General features: G+C 47.1%; 1 protein-coding gene across 1 annotated transcript in view; it reads right to left on the reverse strand.

Moving 5' to 3' along the window:
* MSI2 (musashi RNA binding protein 2) overlaps window positions 1–20101 on the reverse strand; it is a 209584-nt gene that overhangs the window by 128548 nt on the left and 60935 nt on the right. The window contains 1 exon segment of the mRNA XM_039563174.1: window positions 6274–6366. Within this exon segment, the coding sequence (XP_039419108.1) occupies window positions 6274–6366 (93 nt within the window).

Here is a 20101-nt window from a genome sequence, read left to right on the forward strand (position 1 = left end):
AATTTAAAGGAACATTCATTATCCTTTGGCACATCATGGACATAACATGGAAATAAGGAAATGTGGAAGCACTGAAATTATAAAGCACAAGCACAGGGCAGAGGCAGCGGTGTGTAGGAGGTGGATGCTGCTCCGTGCTCCTGTAACAGAACAGCCCCCAAAATCTCTGCTTTTCCTTGTCCCAAACTTATCAGGAGCTGCAAACAATGACGTGCCTGTTTATTGCTGGTTCTGTTTTAAGGAGATGAGCAATTCAAATTATGCAACTTCTGCCAAGGTGCACGCAGATAACTTAGAAACAAGAACAGGACGAGCTCTGAGCTGTTCCACAGCAGGCCTGGAGCTTGGAGTTGCTCTGGAGGAGAACACTGACAGCAGCAGTAGGTAAAAAAAAGCCATCACGTTCTCTGTTTTACTGCATTATTACAAATGTTTTGGGAACTCTGGCTATTAGAGACTACAATGTAAGTAAGAGTCCAAATTTGTCCCTTCATTTCATAAAACATAACCAATCCCCAAGTACTGAACTGGGAAATACAGTGCTGAAAAATGTGAAAGGCTAACAATCTGTCAAACCAAAAAATGACTTTTCTGCAAAGCAAATGCTTTAAGGACAGCCCATCCATGTCTCCTATTGACCGTTAAATCTACATATCAATGTCCAACTGTGGTGACAATACAATCCAAACTCTCTGCCAAGGCTAAATTAACTAAGCTTTCACTTTCATACAAGCAGAATTCCTTGCACCTCCTGACTCTGGCCTTAGCCCCAGCTCCACACAGACTTCCAAATCCCCCCAAAATGAACCCATGGTGAGAAAACCACCTTTTCTCATGCTAACAACTTTATTGTAAAAACATCTTCAGAGGCCATACTTGAGGTCTCAGGGACAAGTAAACCACTGGAGTGCTTAATACCACAGCAGTGCATTAACTCGTTCACACCCAGACAGCCTGGCCAAACAAGGAGGAGTTTTCTCTCCTGTTTTCCTGATTTATATTTTCACAGCTGTCAGGGAAGAGAGCACGGAGGAAGCGATTTATGTAAACCATCCGATCAGGCTGAAATCCTCGTGTGGATCCCACCTCCTCCCCTCCTGACACACTTAACACAGAGAAAGCAGAGGGACTTCATTACAAAGGTTATTTTTTCAAAGGTTAACTGGTTGTTATTTGCACCAGGGTCTGTGTTATAATGCAGGGCATGGTACAACCGAAGGAGGAAATTCTCATTCTCACGCTTTGCTGTTCAGAGCTTCCAGCTTTAGCTCCTTGTGAGGCAGCACCACGGGGCCATGGAGGCATGCCTGGAGCCAGGACAGGTGTGAGAAGGTACCTTCTCTCACTTGACTAAGACACTAAGGCTACAGAAGGAAGAGATGAGAAAATTACACGTTTTCAAAAGCTCAACAGTTTCACCGAAAAAAAAGAAAACAAACCAACTCAGAATCCAGATATTATTATTATTATTCCACTGATCTGCTCTGCGTCTCACAGGAAATAACAAGTGACTGCACAAAACATTTCAGATCCACAGAGGTAATTCAGAAATCCTGTCTTGTCTCAAAATTTCCAATCTTAAAAGCCATTCCTGAGGAAACAACATATTCCAAGTGAAGCTGAAACAGGTCTACGGTAGGTCTGAGAGACCTAGTGGCAAGCCAGGATAGAAATCAAAATTAATGCATACTGGTCTGGTCCAATTTCATCTGGAAATTTAAAATAAAAAAAGTGCCAGAGCCCCCTCTCCTGAAAGTCACTTTAGGATTACTGTGAAAGGAAAATTGAAGAGCCAATGCTGTCAGATTGAAAGCAAAACATCTGGGGCCACCAGCACTGACTGCTCTTCCAGCAGTCTGAAATAGCATTATGGAAAAGTACTGTTTTGTCACAAAACCACTTCACAGATCTCCTTCAAACATCACCACTCTGATTCAAAAAAGGATAAATTTAAATTTGTGTTCTCTGCTACACAAGAAAACATGATTTTTTCTACAAGAACGGTCCTAGATGGGCTGATCTAATAGCTCGGGACAACTGGAACATACCTTCACCAGAACTCTGTTCCCACCCTGTTAGAAGGACACAGCAGCCTCTTCATTCCAAGGACTGTTCCCACCACGACTCACTACAGTAAGAAGGTTTTTACTCAGAATTCTCTTTCCATAATTGGGCCTGAACGCATTACCTGGAGCCCATTATCCCATCAATTAATGGCCACATGCAATCATTGGGATCCATGAGATCAGTGTGGTCCCGCCAGCCCCATCTCCAGCCTGGCTCAGCCCCACCAAGGGGGAGCCAGCAGCTGGGGCAGCCAAAGGGTTAAAATCCCATGTCAAACAGCAAGTCCTGGCTCTGGACCAGAAGGGACATGGGAACCAGGGCAGCTGAGTTATAAAGGCCTTATTGTAGCAGCCCACTGGATTGGAAATGACTTGTAGGCCTAATGAAACAAAACTTTGGCAGTAAAACAGAATGAAAGGAATGAGACAATAAAAGAGAGGAACAAAGGGAGCAGAGTTGTTTCAGCTTAGGAAAATAAGCTCACTTTGTTGTTGGGAAAAGCCAAAGCCGATTAGGATAAACCAATGACTAGGCATAAGTCTTCCAAACTAATTACACAGTTCGCCATGTGAAGTATAATTGCAAAGCGCAAGCGAAGGCCCGGGCTGCTCTCACAGGAGCTCTGGGCAGGGAGCAGCACCTGGGAAACACGAGCCCTCCCTGCCCTCGTGGCCAGCACCTGCAGGTCCTGAGAAGTGCAACTCACGAGCACTCACAGCTCTCCTCTGCTGCTCACAGAACTCCAGGTGAGGCTTTAGGAGTCTGTTGTGGCTTTTTCCTTTTTTAAACGATGCCTGATGCCTTAAATGCTCCGACATGTCCCGATCTCAGAGCTCCACACTTTCTACCCCTTCCAGAAAACAAGCAGACCTGCAGCCCCAGCACTGCCCACGGCTCAGGGCAGCACCATGGCCTCTCCAGAGGGGAGGAATGCCAGCCCCACCGCTCCCCCTGGATCTCCTCAGCCCTAACGCTTCTCATTTAAATTCTTTTAAAGCCTGGCCTCAGCAGCTTTTCACACCCAGCACAAGGGCGATGCTGCAGAGCCCCGACGGGTCAACATGGACAGTGAATTTATTTTGTTTGTAAGAATGTCTGAAACATCTTTGACTGAAACAGGAGAGGATCCCACAAACAACTGCATGAGACTGTCAGGATCAGGGAGTAACACAATGGCTTTTTTTTTTTTTTCCCCTTCTTCTGATTGTAAATGCTTATGGCTTAGTTTGGCATTTTCCCAGCTTAGCCTTCTCAGGTCCTCCATAGATTCTGCTCCCTGAAAAGACTGGAAGGAGAATGCTTCCCCTCCTCAGCACCCAAACTGCACTAAGCCTCTCTGGGAGTCCCACAACCACTGCAAGTGCACAGGACCAGCCTCAGCAGCTCTAAGCAGTCACAGGGCTGTTCATTACACTGCTCCGTGCTCGTCCTGTGATGGCTTTTGGCTTCACTCGATAATTTTTCCTGGTTTTCCTCCCAGCTTACAGCAGCTAAGGATGCCCACCTTCCCAAAAGGAAATCTGAGACTCCTGGGCTTTTTCAGAAAGCAAAAATAATCCCTATGAGAAATCTCACAAGCCAAACTTCAGGAATTATTATTACCACAAACTTTGGTGCTGTATCATCAGGCACTTGCACTGGTGAAGAAGGCAAGAGGGTTTACTAAAGCTTTTCCTTTTCTTGGAGACAAAGGTTCCAGCATTAACTTTTCAAAAAGCTGCAGTTTCAAATTCAACACTTTATCCCTCTCCTGCCAACTCCAGTTACACCAGCAAGCCGGCCTGGGCCCAAAGCTGGTGGCTGCTGTCCCCACCTCCTGTGTTCTGAGGGCTACTTCTAGTTACCAAAACAACCTCCCCTGGCTGCAAAGCTCCCCTCCACAGCAAGTACAAACAGGATTTCAGGAATCGCAGCTGTCGGTAAGCAATTTTTTCCACACCAATAAATAAGCTCAGCATTTCAAAGAGCAAATCACCTGAGATGCTCTTATCAAACACGGGAGGCTCCTCACACGTTAATTATGTAATGCAATTTGCTTTATTTTAAGGAAGCTCTAAGCAACGGCAGAGCTTGCCAATCGATGTGGATCACTGTTTGCATGGTAATGGCTGGACTGGACAGCCAGGCTGCGTGCTGAGCACAGGCCCTGCCCCAGAGGGCTGGGGATCTCAGCAAGGAGGTCCTGGAGGGGCAGGGAAGCAGGATAGAGAAGGATGTGACTCCTGCAAGGTCCTGCAGCACCAGTCCTGGCTCACTGTATCTGAATGCAGTACCCCACTGTCCACAGTGTGTTAATGAGTCTTCTAACTAGCTGAGCCACAACTCCCCATTTCCAAGGGTCATTAACCAGCTCTGCATCTCCTGACAACCAGAGACTCAGGGAGAATCACCTCCAACACCCCAAAACCAAACTGTCCCAGCTGATAAAGAGCACTGCCGTGGGGAGAACCCAAACACCTGCACCAAGGTCGAGTCACAGTCACACAGGCAAGCAGCCTCTGCCCCAAACACCACCAGCTTCACCAAACTCTACGCAGGCTGAACGGGGGACTGTGAAACAGGTCACCTGGAATGACAGGGACCAAGCCCTGCAAGCCCGAGTCCTGCAGGAGCCGAGCTCTAGTGCCTGGCCCACACAGCCTCAGCGGGACATCCCCAGCTGTGCTGACACAGGAATGGGTTCCTGTCTTGATCCCAACTCGTGCAATTTTCAGCTCCTTAATTTTTCAGCCTGAAAAATTAAGACACCTGAAAAAAACCACTTGATTTTTCCAAAGTAGTGCCTCTGGAAAGGCAAACCTCTGCTAAGCTGTCTCAAGAATGGCAGAGCATGAAAGCAGAACCAAAGCATCCTGAATCCCCAGTCACTCCCAAGACACAGCCTGGCTGCTGCATTCTCAGGGACTGTAAAATTGCAAGCATGAAACTACCAGATGGTGAAATTAAAATGACTATATTAAGACAACATCCAGACAATATGCAAAGCACTTATATTGAAACTATTATTAACTTGAAAAATACAGGTTAGTAGAGTTCTGCAATTAGAAGTAACTACAGAAGAAACATCCAAAAGCTCGTGTAATCCTTTAATAAAAGGCTCAGCAGGCCGTAAACATCCTGCCGGAATCGAAGATTATTATTGAAAATAAAATGACTGGTTTGCAAAACAACTATCAATCCAGCACAGGAACCATTTATAAACTCGCCTCCTCAGCCCTCAACAAAATCCTGCCTGGCTCAGGCTTTTCAGGGCAGATGAAAGAAACATAAACTAACTACAAGGAATGGGGGCTGCTTTGCTCTGAGATACCCCGCTGTGTCCTCACACAATCTTGCATCTAAAACATCAATTGCTGCACTCCAAAAGACAGGAATCGAGCTGTTGGGCTGGAATCCATGGAGCTGGAATCCATGGAGTCCCGTGGACAGTGGGGCTGGCAGGAGTCCCCCTGGAAGGTGCTACACAAACTGCTCTCAGAGCCCGCAGCTCTGTGAGCTCGTCACCCATAGCAGCCCCAAACCAGCATCCAGAAGCCGTGGGGAGCCAGGAAGCTCCGTGGAAGTCAGTCTCACTAAGCTCCAGCCAGAGCCTGGACAGTGGGGTTTGAGCTGTTACATCACAGCAAAGACTATTCTGGCAAGGTTCAGATCTCCTTCTCTGCATAAACTTGTTTGTTTTGGGGTTTTAGTGGGGTTTTTTTGTTGTTTTCTTTTTTTTAATGATGCCAGCATTCTACACATACTTGCAGAAGGATTTTCTAGTAAGAAATTAAGTGGATATTCTAGTGACTTCCACATTACTCTTGCTTTTCACGTGGTTCCTTCAGGCATTTTCACAACTTAATGAGCTCTCCAATACGTCTATCTGCCCTTTTTGCCACTGGAATCGGGGCTAACAGAAGGCTGATTTTATGGAGAAGACAACTGTGTAATCATTCAGCTAAGGGTCAGATTCTTCCTGAAGACAAAAATTCACCTCCCAACGATGCTTTTTTTCTTTAATGGAAATAAACAGTGTTGGCAATGTTGTGCACACACAAGCAACAAACAGAAAAGGAATTTCAGAGGTTTCAAGAAATGACACAGAAAGCAAAAACTTGGCGTTCTTTGAGCTCAGTCCTCAATGCACTTTTGTTTTTGAAAACACACTTTAAAAAGAAAAGGACGAAAGAAGAACTGTGTAGCGCTCACTTGGGGAGAACTTACCTTGCCAAACTGTTCAAAGTATTGCTTCACGTCTTCCACTACTGTATTAGCCGATAATCCACCTACAAATATTTTCTTTGTTCTTGTGACCATCTGTAAGAAATTACAAGACAAGCATATGGTTTAACCAGATTATTTCAAACAATATGTGGAAAAAAGAAATATTCTTCAGATCCCATCCCTAACCCAGATAATGAGAATACTTCTCTACAAAAGCAATTTCAATTCGATTTGATTAGATACTTCTTTCTCTGTCTTGTTTCGTTTTTATTTGAGAGATGGCTGAGTAAAGGCTCTCAATAACAACTGTAGCCCCCGGATATTTTTTTTTAATAAATGATTTTTATTGTGCTTCTCAATGCAAATATAAGTGAAAAAGGGGTCCGAGCATTGTCTCTTCATAGCTACTGTCTCAAAAGAGAGGTGCCTTTGCCCCTCCTTTTCCTACAGACAGGCTGAATGCTCTTTGGCAGGCAAAAGGCAATTACATCAAATTGAAGAGATGTGTTATTAAGTTTCCATGGGTCAGTTTAAAAGGAACTTGCACAGTTACTTTTAAAATAATCAAATGGTGAAAGACAGCCCGTGCTGCCAACGCAGCATCCTCCAGCTCCCACAGCCTGTGCTTGTGGAGTCACCGTCCACCAGGGCTGGATCAGCCCCTCCAGGAACCTGTCTGCATTCCTCTGACCCCGGCTGAGCACCCAGCACTGCCTGCTGCCCCAGGTGCGCCTGAGCTTGGTCCAACAAGGCAAAGGGATGGTGCTGGATTCCCTAGGGAGAATGCACCACAGCACAACCCATCATCCATAACCTGCAGCCCTCGAGGACAGACAGGATCAGCCCAGGGATACAAACCCCAAGGTGTCTTTGGTGGGCTGATCCCACACCACTGATCCTCGTGGGCCACTGTGGCTCCAGGCAGATCCAGGACAGTGCTGTCAGCATTCTCTGAAGGGGGCTGGGGACAGCTCAGAGCAGGCCACAGCCCTACAGCTGGAGACAGCTCAGCAGCAGCCAACCCACCATGGAGAGGTGTTGGAGTCAACACTGCCTAACTCAGGAAACCAACAAACGCCTCAGGAACAAATCCGGGCATTGAAACGCGTTTTCTCTGGAAACTGGGTGAAGCAGCCAACTTCCAGAGACTGAAGGGAAAAACGCCCCTAACTCCAGAGCCAGGACCTGCCTGGTTAAACATGGGCCAGCAAACAGAGGCACAGGGATCGACCCTGGAGCCTGAAAGCTTTATCACTTTTCTTATTTTTTCACTAAAGATTCTGAGGATGCCTTTAATGAGGGCTCCTGAGGTCATGAGGACAGCCCAGACCTGCTCCACACCGAGGGTGACCCTGACCCACCACCCCACAGCGGCCACGGGCGAAGCCTCCACGGGACCGAGGCATCGGACACAAAGCTTGGAGCGGCCCCAAATCCTCCCAGCACAGAACAAACTAATCATCACTCCTGCCCCCACAGCCATGCACATCAACCAGGGCAGATATTCCCCTCAATCAGCTCCAATCACACCTTACACAGCCTCACTTTTTCTGTTTGGGTTTTTTTTTTTAAGTTAGGAAGAAAAAGAGAGGAGGGAAAAAAAAATGTGTAAAAATTCAATTATTTTTTCCTGGCTGCAATCTAGGGCTCTGAAATTGAAGCCCAAGCATATATTTTTCTGTAGAAAATTGTCATTTACAAATAAAGAATTGGCTAAAGCCGACTTGTAACTAAAGGATTTTGCAGGGCTGTCAAGAGCCCTCTGCCTGCCAGCATCTGATTTAAGATCAGGCCAAGCTTCTGTTGTCATATAAAAGAGGGAGGAAAGCAATTATTCTAAAGCAGTATTTGAAATTATCATCATTTTTATATTTGACCAAGAAAGAAAAAAGAGAGCTATTGCTTTTAGAAGCAAGATTGAAGGTTATAGGAAAAAAAAGACCACTTTGTTTCAATAGCTTCAGTCAAAGAAAATATTGGTAATGACAAGCAAATTCACAACATTTTAATGCCTAGAGATGTGTTGCGAGCTGGGAAACGGTTTCAGAAATACGTTCTTTGGTACCAAAGCAAAGCGCAAAATTAAGTCTGCTCTTACAATCCCTGTTTCCCTGAAGAGACGGTTCAATTGCTTTGTTACCACACTCCCCCCAGCACCAGAACAGAAAATACACAGCCCGAGCTGTGATCCCTCTGATCCCGACGTGCCTCAACAGCAGGTTTTGCTGCCTCCCTTCCACCTGTGGCACATGGCACCATGGCCTCACCTGGCCCAAGCCACGGACCCCTAGCAGCCCTGGAGATGTGGCTGCAGGACACAGGCAGGTGGGACACGGGCAGGTGGGACCAGGAGGCAGCCTGTTCCCACTCAGGTGAAGGGGAAGCCCCTCACCACGGAGCCACAACAGCCACCCACGCTCAGCTGGGGTTCAGCCCGGGCCAGCCCCGGCACAGGAGCTGCCGCTGGAGCTGGAATCTGGGGCTGGAATCGCCCATTTCCCTCCCTGCCGCTCCGCCAGGTGAGCTGCTCTCCACACCTGCCGCGTCTGTGCTGGTGTGGCATCACCACTTTTCAATCGATTAGATACCGTGTGGGACTGGGACCAGCTGGAAACAGCCTCTGACTTCTGCTCTAACCTGCGCATCCTCGCTCAGCAGCCAAACAGATGAGACAGGGCAAGGCTTCCCCAGGGAAACACGCAGAGCACGCGGCTCTGGGAGCGGAGCAAGGCACTGGACACACAGCCCGAGGACTCGGGCACATGCTGCCAGTCTGAAGTTCCTCCAGTGAAAGTCACTGAGGATCTTTATCTTTTCCTGTGAGTAAATTCAGAATCTGCTTTCTGGAGGTTGCTCACAACAGGGACACCCCCAAACAACAATGGAGTCACAGAAGCACTGGCAGGTTTGGATCCTCTGACAGCAGCTCCATCTGCCCTCTCCCGGGGTAGAACAGCAGGGTTTGGGTAATAGGAAGCGATTTGTGTGAATCAATCACAAGACTATGTTTTATTAATGACTCCAAGAGGTCTGGGTCACTCTGAAACCGCAATACTTCCAGCTCCGTGTCTTTAGATTTCATTTGCAGTGTAATATATCCATCCCTGGCTACTGCAGGGCTCTGCAAACTGTGGCTACGAGCTGGTTTTGGAGGGTTTGTGTACTGAAGGTGTCTCTCTCTCGCTGCGGAAGGAATTGCCAGGAGAGGCAGATCCGAGCCTGGTGCGAGGCCATTAATTGTGAGCATCACAGAATTGCTCTGTTTGTATACGGTGCTGGTGCCGAGTTAATCAAAACACATGTGACTACTCCTGCGAGGAGACATTCAAGGTTACGTTCTCTTTATTGGCTTGGCTTTTGAAAAATATAATCGCCTTTGTGCTCTGAAACTGAGCAAACACTTCAGGAGGTGCAGGAGCAGGAAGAAAACCTTCCCAGCTTCAGCCAGGCAAGTCTGCCGAGCTTATGCCATTTTGTGCAAGGTTATGGTTGTAATTAGATCAGTTTGGGGCGTATCAGGTAAATCTCCTCTAAACAACAGGCTGAAGATGCAGTCTCTGGGAACAGAAGTCTTGTCCCACTTGAACATACCAATACAAACATGAGCTAAACCCAACCTACTTGGGTGAAATGAAGGAATGAGGTTTTGCAGAGTTGGAGGCTCCAGCTCTGAGCCTGTGAACATCCCTTACACTCACACAGTAACGCTGCTCACTGTCTTCTTGTGGTTTTTCCTTCCCCACCAAAACTGTCTTATTATCCTGACTAGTAAAAATGAACAAAGAGGATTTTAAGCTCATGAAATATTTTGCAGGATTCCCAGAATTTCAAAATCTCAAGCGGTAAGTATCTACCATTCCTTCTAGATGAGTCAAGGCCCTGTCTACATTCAACAAAGAAGTTACATATTTGACTTCAGGGTAATGGCTTTTAGTATCATTTCCCAACCATTCTTTACACAGCCTTGTAGCTGTCCCCTGCCTCAGGATGGTGAAGTTGGAACAAATGAATGCTGACACCCAGCTGGCACAGAGAGGAGCCTGAGTGTGCCACTGGCAGGCCATGTTGGGAAGTAAAATCCATGTAAAATCCCAAAGCAGGAGACAGAGACACAAAACCAACACATGGAGCTCAAAGAACACCCTGGAAACCTGTGCCTGAACTCGGCTCTGGCACACTCCAGTGTGGAATTCATCACGGCTTTGCATCCTCAACTTCTCAACATGGTGGAAGTGGACTAGAGTACTAATAGTGAATCTGCATCGCAAATCACTGAAATTAGCATTAATTTCAGATTAAACTAATTATGCATATGTAACTGTTTTCCAGAGCACTCTCCTCTCTCTTGTATGACAGCATGTGCAGGGGTGCACGCGTATCCCAGCCTGCTCACCTCATCTGCAGTTTGGCATTTCATCACTCCTAGAGTATCCACCTTCTAAATAGGTTTATAATTGGAAAAACCAGCTTTGGTATCTGTGCTGAGCTGCATTTTATACCCCATTGTGCTGTACATTCAAACTACAGCATTACTTCTAATTAAAAACAACAATAATTAATGTAACAGGGGAAGTGATCTTGTTAACAGAACAGCCAGGCTTCTTTGGCAGAGCACACCACCGTAAGAATTCTCCAGGATTTTTTTTAGTTTTTTGCCGCTGGGATCCTCCTAGGAAGTTCCAAAAAGCTATTAAAAACTCAACTGAAATGTGATGCAAAGACATGATGAAAAAGGCAGTATTTAGTGAAAACTGCCAACCACACTCTGTTCACAGAGAACACCCCAGAACCATCCCCTCCTCCAGGTATTTCTGTATAGCTGACAAGTGATGGAGGTGCTGTGTTCTATGTGAAGCAAAGATCCGACTCCAAGCTCCACCAGAGCCAGCAGAGCTCAATCCCGTGCACAGGCAGCGCGGCTTTACGTGCCACGTACAACATGCTTAAGTATTCAAAATAGGATTTCAGCAAGACTTAAACAGTGCAAATACCTTGTGCCTGACCCCTGTGTAAGCTCATGTCATCCTGTGAGAACTGCTCGAGCTATAGAAGGTACGTGGGAATGAAAGAGCTCTTTAATCCAAACAACCGGCACAGATTCCCAGCGGGGTAAATCAGTTCCCCTCATTTCTGGGAAAATACAGATGGGTTCTATTCTCCCAACCCCTTTGGAAACTGAACTGTTAACCTGGTCCCTGCTGTATTCCTGGCTTTCGGCTGCCCTGGGTTCCGCTGTTACTGCTGGGAGGGTGGGGATTTTTTGGGGTGGTGCATTTCCCTCCCTCGATGGCTGTGGCATCAGCAGAAGACACAACACACAAAGCGATTTTTCCAAGACAGATTGAACTGGCAGCAATTGCCAAAACCATCCTTGGAGTTTCACAAGCAAACCTGGCCAGGGGCCAAGCAAAGCTCTTCCCGGTCCATCTTCCCAACTGCTACCGGATTGAACTCCCTCATTAGCCCCCCTGGGAGGACCAGCCCCTCACTCACCCACCCCACAGGTACAGTGAGGTGATGGCAGCCTGCCATGGGCCACAGCCACCCCCCAGAAAGGGGACCATCCCAAAAGAAGGGTTTGCTGTCCAGGCAGGAGCATCCCATACGCCCCCTCGGAGGCGCCCTGAGCTCTCCAGGCACAGCAACACCTTTACCTGCACCACCATGCAGAGCTCCCTGAATGGGAGATCCAAGCCTGAAAATTAGCCTCAGCTGTGAGAGCTCAGCAGGTTTTTTGAGCAAAATCCGGCTTCAAGCTTCATATCAAAAGATACAGTAAAATTCACCAGAGCCAGTGTTTCCCCTCTCCAGAGCCCAGGAAAAGCTCCCGGCCCCACAGCCTCGCTATAACCAGTTATATCACATCCCTGAGGGCTGCTCCCACCTCCTGTGCTCCAGTTAACTCTTTTACAGGTTACAGGAGCACAGGCAAGAGGAGGGGAGCAGAGCAAACCTATTTAAATCCCTCCTGGTTGCTTCAGCTCTTCGTGTACGGTGTGATAGGAAGGTAACTCTAAGTATTCACTGAGTGCAGACAACTTATCCAACCTGCCTGCCTGATTACTGTCCAGCAGTGCTTAAAAACTGCATTAGTAAGTTTAAATGAAGATAATTATTTTTAAATTAATACATCTCAGGGCTACAAATGGAGAGCACTGCCCAGTGTGACTGGGAGGGGGGATTTTTGCAATGCCCAAGTAATGAGGGACAAAGGCCCCAGTGGGAAGCAATTAAGCTTCTGGTCCTAAATCTACAGGCTACTGGCAAAACTTCACCTTGTGCAGGAAGAGAGGGAGGGAGGAAAAAGAAAAGGGAGGGGAAGAAAGGGGAAGATGGCATTCTGCCCAGGGACCTCACTGTGGAAGCCATGCCAGAAGTACTCAGTGGGAACACAGATTAACTGACCATTACCATGTTCATCAATTCCTCACCTATGTTGTACCATCTTCTCGAAGGAAATTATCTTGTGCTATGTCCAAAATACAACCAGAAAACCTTTGTCCTCCAACAGGACATAAAATTGTGACAGCCAATGTTTCCGAGGGCATGTTCAAGGTCGATATGCAGTACAGTTCTACAGGTGAAGCAGGATGGACCAAAGTGGGGAACCAAGCTAATCAGCTTCCCAAAACACAGCCAAAGTCCTTATTTTTTAACCTGGAACAATACAAGGAGAAAGCCCCTGGCTGTGCCTGCTCTCCCAAAGCCAGGAGGGGTGTGCAGGACAGCAGTGAGGGGCACATTCCTGTACAGAGGAACAGGAAGCTGGGCCAGGACAGACCCGCGACGTCTCCAGCCTGCCCCAGGGTGAGTGACAAGAGGGTCTCGGAAGCTCAGGCAAAGCCCCTTAACTCAGTGTTCAACAAAATGCAACAACACACTCTGAACTGGCGACAAAGAGGATTCTGCCAGAATTTGTAAATTCTTCCAGCTCCAAACACTGAGGTCAGTCCAAAGAAGTTTATTGCCTCTACAGTGCAGAGAGCACGGCATAATTTAAATGCTTCTAAGTTAGTACCAACTAATTTTTCATGATAACCCTGTCAAATCAGTGATGAGAGCTCTCTGTTAAGATTCTAGATAATCTGCTAAAACAAGAAAAATTCACAGGAAGGGATAAGAAATGTGTAAAGCAATTTACCTCCTTCCCAACATACTCCAGATGATTTCTCTGAAAAGAACAAATGGAAACTTTAACCCTTAGCCTTGATTAATTTCATCTACATAATATAGATGCACATGGCAATCAGTTACTGATGAGCAGGTTTGACTTCATCTGCTGAGTCAAGCCCATGGAGCTGCAAGGAGCTGCCTGGCTTTGCACAAGGGTGAGCTTTCCCTCTGATGCGAGACCACTAAAATCTTGCAAAATGCCCAGATTTGCCTATTACTGCTGTTGAAACACTTTCACAGTTTTATGAAATGTTGTGTTTGCTTTTATCCTTTTCCCCCCCACACAAATGGGCTGGTGAATTACAGGAATTGCAGCACTCCCACCTCCAGCTCACGAAGGGGAGATGCTTCCCTTGCCAGGGAGGGAACCCACCAGCCATTATTAAAGCAACATCGTTGTCACTCTAAAGCAGATCAAATAACCCCTGACTGGGGATAAAAGGGCCCTTGAGGAGCTGCACCACGAATGAGGAGTGGAAGCAAGGCAAGAGAAAACATCCATACTTTTTCCAAAGGAAGGCAGCACCTCACAGCTACAAGAGCTTGTCTCCCTTGTGTGATGTTTACTCACTCAGTGACCACAGGGCAAGTCATTTCAGTCTCCACAGCACTGATGTATCAAAGAGTTTTGGGAGAAGCTCAGCTGGAGACTGCAGGGCTCAGCATTTAAGCACACATTTGAACTCACAGCATTTGGGGAAGCCTCATTAGGTTGAGTACGTTGCACAATCGAGTGCTGTGTGCCTTGATTTCCACAAAAAGAACAGAAATATATCCCCACAGCTCAATGGAGCCTGTGAGGTTTCACTCATTAAATGCCTAACCCGCTGAAAGTCTGATTTGAAGATGCTGGAATAGTGTAAGACATTGTTACTGACATTATTGTTATTAAAGGAAGAATAAAAAAATATTGTTCCTAGCTAGGAAGGCCATATCAAACTACCAAGCAAGAGATAAATCAGCCAAGGTCTCCAAAAAAAGACATTATTTCTCCTTTACTCCAACATCTTAATGTGCATGACTTTTTTTGTGCTAGAAATATATTTCTATAAATCCTCCTCTACAGAAAGCTTTGCTTTCAGAAGGGGAAAAGTAGCAGATAAAATACTACCCATCAAAATGAACTCAAGTCTCTAGTAACATAACTAAATGTGTAATGTTACAGATGTTTTATAGCCACAATGTCGGATCCATTTAGATCATTTTTACAAACCCGACAAGAAATCTCTCCCCAGCGCTGGAAACCACGCCAACAGGTCTGGGACCAATTGTTTATTCAAACAGAAATGCCACCAGGGAACAACAACATCTACCGACCAAAACTTGGAGGGCTCATTTCTCAGCCATGCACCATCAAAACTGAGAGCCAGAGAGAGATGCCAGGCTGAAAGAGGAGCTAGATCACAACACAGGGGCCCTTCTGGGTAGCAAAAGCTGACACATCACTGGTTTCTGCACCTGTACGTCCTGCTGAGAACAAGGCGGGCAAACACACTGTGAAACTGCCACGTGAAGCACAGCCCAAGGTGCTGCCCACGCACCCACCAACACCAGCAACAGGGCCAGGAGGGGCACGGGCACGGCTGCCTCTTGCACAACACAAGGCCATGGTCCACCTCCAACACACACCTGGGTACACAAATGGAATCATTAATGTGCCACATTAGTCCCTGTCACGGCTGCCACTGGCCCATGCTGAAGACACACTTTGTCCAGAGTTCTGCTCTCCGAGCCCATCAGCCAGCGATACCCAACATCAAAAGATTTATTACCCACAATGATAACTGCCTCACGCTGCTTTGTTTGCTAATTGTGACTAGCTTTGCCTTCAGAAGGGTAGGAGCCTAATAAATCAGTTATCTCCAGGAAGAATTTATTTAAAGCTGTTAACACTGTAAACCCGAGCACTTGGCAGGAGTTCTGCGAGAATGGATGTGTTTGTGCATCGCGTTCGGGGGCAGGACACACTCAGCAGCCAGGGTGGAAGGAAACCAGCTCTGAGCAAGACCTTGATGGGTTCAGGTTTGCCTCTCCACCACAACAGGCTACCTCTCTTGGTCCTTTCCCATTTCCCACAGGGAGCTGTGCCAGGACAACCAGCACTGTCACAGGCTTGGGCTCCCCACAGCAGCTCAGAGACTTAAAAAAAAAGAGGGAACTAAGCCCATGCCAGCCTGAGGCACACGTTGGGAGCCCACCCCCAGCCCCCCAGCAGGCACAGCCAAGCTCTGTGCTACCAACCAAGCTTAAACACCGACAGCTGATCCTCAGGATGCCCCACCACAGCCCCCTGTTCAAGGTGAGCAGCTCAGAAGTGCTGTGCAGGTGCCAGACTGCCTTACAGGGCAACCCCAACTACGATGGAGGGATTCATTCTTACGTGATCTATAATATAAACAGGTCTCTAATAATAATGATGTCACTGAAAATACACATTTGGCTGGATATGCACTCCTTCCCCATCTTCCCCAGCACAAGAACTCCGCCAGTATCAAAGCCTATCGCAGCTCAATACACTCACAGACTTTCAAGTACCTAGATCACTACAACACTGCCAAAAATGTCACATAAAAAGGCCAAGTCACTGAGATGACTGGATTTCCAGGTCTGGCAGGACATGAAAAGCTGGGACAACTTCCCATGAACAGCCACTTGTGTAGTGTGACTCAAGCCAAATGTGAGCACTGTTAACATCTGCCTCCTGCCCGATCCACGGGGGCTGGGCTCCTGAGGCTGCAGTGTCTCAGGGAGCAGCAGCACCCTGCTAGCAGGGCCCCTGTCCAGAGCCAGAGGTGCTGCTGGCACTGCAGGAACAGACCCACCTCAGCCTGAAGCCACAGCTGCACCCACACTGCACACCTGGCTATCTGGAGATCTGTTCCTCCCAAGAGCTGCAAGGTCTGTAACTACGCTGGAAATTTTAATTTAAATCTACAAGCCGTGTGCCTTGACTTGAGCAGACCGGGACAGGACTAAAATATTTGTAAGAACCTATGAATCATGGGAGCACCTAGAAGCCACACACACAGTGCTGTACATCAACACAGCTCGTACAGGTTAACGACCAAACCTTCCATCCCACCTCTTCAGCCTCGTAGCTTTAATGCGATATGAAGTATGTGAGCGAGCTGTCCAGGCTGAATTACACACAGGAGATGTTCTCCTTTCCCATGGAGACTGACTCACCAAAACAAGGTCGCCACAAGCTGTACCTGCAGCCACATGACGACAGCTGCAAGCCAGAACCACGTCCCAGCACCCAAGAGCTGTATGGCCACCAGACACCTCTCTTGCCTCTTTCTGATTAGTGATTTGCTACCAATTGTTTTGAACCAGAGTCTGCCACTCTTGCCAGCTCCAAAGTTCTCCCTCGAAGGCAAACACGCTGCCAGCTGTGGCAAGGTTTTGATGGGTCCTCTGTAGGAAGAAGGGGAGAAGGAGGAAGCTGAGGGGCTGCAGATTGGAAAATTTGAGGTTCTCCACACAGCTGCATCTCAGCAATCCTTCATCCACTGTTAAATCACAGACCACACGCTGAGAGTTAAAGACTTATACAGGACTCCAGAGACTAATCGAGGAATGATTTCAGCTTCTAACTGTGCTCTAACCAGGCACTTAGGATGCAAAGCACAAGTTTGTGATACTATTGTGCACTGCATCAAAATGACTATTTGATACATTTTTGCAAGTAACTAATAAAGAAAAGAGAAAAAAACACATCACCCTGGTATTTAACATAATTCTTCCCCTCTGTCCCCTATCCTTATACTCACATTCGTGACAAACAGCCTCTATCTTCAATTAGGCCTGTTCTATGCATGCAAGAAGACCCCAAAATATTAAAGAGCTTTTATGCAACACCAGATTATCTAATGTGCACATCTTTTGCAAAAGAGCACTTTTTAAATACCTAGTCACAGAGAAGGGGCAAAAAAACCCATTCCATTCAGGAGGAGAGAAAGGGAGAGAAGGAAAAAAAAAAAAACCACATAAAAGCTGCAAAAAAAGAAAGTGAATGCATTTGTATATTAAGCAATCAAGTGCTGTCACACACTGAAAACACAAAGCACTGAAGTTTAAGTGGGCACACACCAAGGGCCTTACCATGGGACACACTTTTCAGCACTACAGAAAGCACTCCCTTATCAACCCAGCACAGTATGAAGCAGGATCTCTGCCTATTTAAAAAAAAGACCCAGAGAAATAACTTCTCTTGACAGCCTGACAGCTGACATTCTTAACTGAAAAAGCTATGTGCCAAGAATTATCAGGCCTGGCTTTTCTCTCCCTGATAGATGACAGAGCAAAAAACAACAACGGCCACACACATCTCATAAATCACAACTTTTATTGAATGCCTCGCCACATAATAGCAACAGTCAAACTGAATAAAGACGCTTTTCAGTGCGTGTCTGTAAAATACTGGGGGAGCACTGAGATCATTCCCAGAACCAAGAGCCTCTCCCAGGTGGAGCAGGTATTGATATCAGTGTCACTGTACTTCTCACAAAGACACCTGGAGAGTTCAGAGGGATTTTCTCTGTCATTGTTTCATTAAGAAGCACAAAAGAATGCAGAGAAGAAAACCAGAAACGGTGTGCAGGGACAGAGGTAGAAGGAAAAGCCAAAAGCTCTGAACAGGTGAGCAGAGAAGTCCTACTGCCAGCAGCAGGGTCTGAACTGAGACAGGAAGCCTGGCCTTTGGGATAAGTCACCCGCAGAGACACAACACTCACTGCCATCAGGGGCCAGGGGTTTTCCCTCTGAAGCAGGAGGGATCTGCCTGCAGGCTTTCAGGCACTGCAGAGACAGGTGAACAGAGAGCACGTGGGCAGCAGGTCGGGAGAAGGCAAAGGCAGGAGCCCCAACCAAGGGAAATCCGTGTGATCTCCCATGACCACAGTGACACCAGCACAGTCTGATCAGTCTGGATATACAGCACTAATGCTCCTTTGTTCACTTCTCAGCAGTCACCAACTGGTTCCGTTAAGATACTAATAGTAAAAATAACAGAAATAATAATATCATCTACTTTTATCTGAAATAGTGGAATATCAATAATACCTTTCATCTAAATAGCACTTCACTTTTTGATTTCAAGACAGTCCTAAAAACGCATTTAAATCTCCCCTGTAGTAAGAAAATTCCTAATACAATCTTTCAAGCACATAAACTAAAGAAAGCAGAAGGGCATTTATATATTAAGTCAATTACCAGAACTTCCCTTCCCTTCACCCAAGCTAATTAAAATTTCATGTGCTTCATACCAGTAACCGTATAGAGGATCACAGCTGGTGTTTTCAAAGTCAAATAAAATAAAAATACAAGGGGATCTTGGTCTGCAACCCTACTGCTGCAAGACAAAAATAGATACTCTGCTCTTAGTGAAATCCAAGTCAGTGCAAATTTGACACCTAACTCCTTTGAAACTTTAAACTTGAGCATAATTTCAGAGTGCCTCAGCCCACTAGACCAGAGCATACAATTTTCACCAGAACAAGGAGTCTCCGAGGAGACCTGGCCAGGTCTGGGCAAGTCACCCGTGCTCCAGGGCTCTCCGAGTTTTGCTTTGTTCTCGAGTCAGCACCGAAGCGGCCATAGCACACAGGAGTCCAAAGTGTCTGCTAAGCGTGAGTCTGACACAAGGGTCTGCTCAGGGAAACACAGAGTCAGGAAACACAGGAGTCAGCTCAGGCAGACCACGGGTTCATCTGGCCCGGCCCTGAGGGTACATCCAGAAGCACCCCCTGGACACCTGGCAAGGCCCTGCCACACTCGCCAGAACCCGGGGGTTTGAACTGCAGTACCAGGGGATCAGTCAGGCTCACAGAGAACTGACATGGTTACTGTGACAAGGGGAGGAAAGGCAAGGCCAGAGGTGGCTGTGACAAGGGACCAGTGAGTTCGGGGTTCTCCTGCACCCCCTGTATTTGGTGTGCGCCCACCTCATGGTAACTCAGCAGCCTGCATGGAGAGTCTTCAGCTGGGATGCTGAACAAGATCCCTGTGCTTCAAACCAGAGGCCCTGACCTCAAATTCTATTGAGTGCAAAACCCTTCCTGCATCTGTTTCCAATATTGTCTTTTTTGGGAAAACAGACTGAGCATATGTTCCTGAGGCTGTTGCCCACACGGTGGGTGGGTGTTACGATCAACTTCTGTGCACGATGGCTCCCAAATGTGTCTGACTACCCATAGCGAGGATTGCTCACTCTGCTAAGTTCAGGATTAAAAGAACAGAGCCACTACCAAAGTTAATGAAACAATATACAAGCTAAGCCCGAGCCCAAGTTCCCCAGTGAGCTCGTTCTCCCTCCATCAGTCCCGGAGTCTGAAACAGGCACAGCGACTCTGTGCCCCAACACTGCCAGGGCAGTGCTGCCGCCAGCACGGGGCCCACGCTGCACCCCAGCACTCCCTGCTCCCACTGCACAGCACAAACAATCCATGGAAGTCACGCAGGAAGATCCACAAAGAGCTGTGGTGAGAAGGGCTGTTATTGCTTTCGGAAGGAGTGCAAGGAGGCAAAGGGAGGGGGCGGGGATTTTGTTTCCAATATCCATCTGTTCCTGCTGCTGTTCTGAATGTAAAATCACACTTCTGAATCTGTGACATCCTGCCTGGTTGCTGTGGCAATCGCTATGCCGTCACCAAAG

This window comes from Corvus cornix, chromosome 19 (assembly GCF_000738735.6).
Source record: "Corvus cornix cornix isolate S_Up_H32 chromosome 19, ASM73873v5, whole genome shotgun sequence".
Classification (NCBI taxonomy): Eukaryota; Metazoa; Chordata; class Aves; order Passeriformes; family Corvidae; genus Corvus; species Corvus cornix.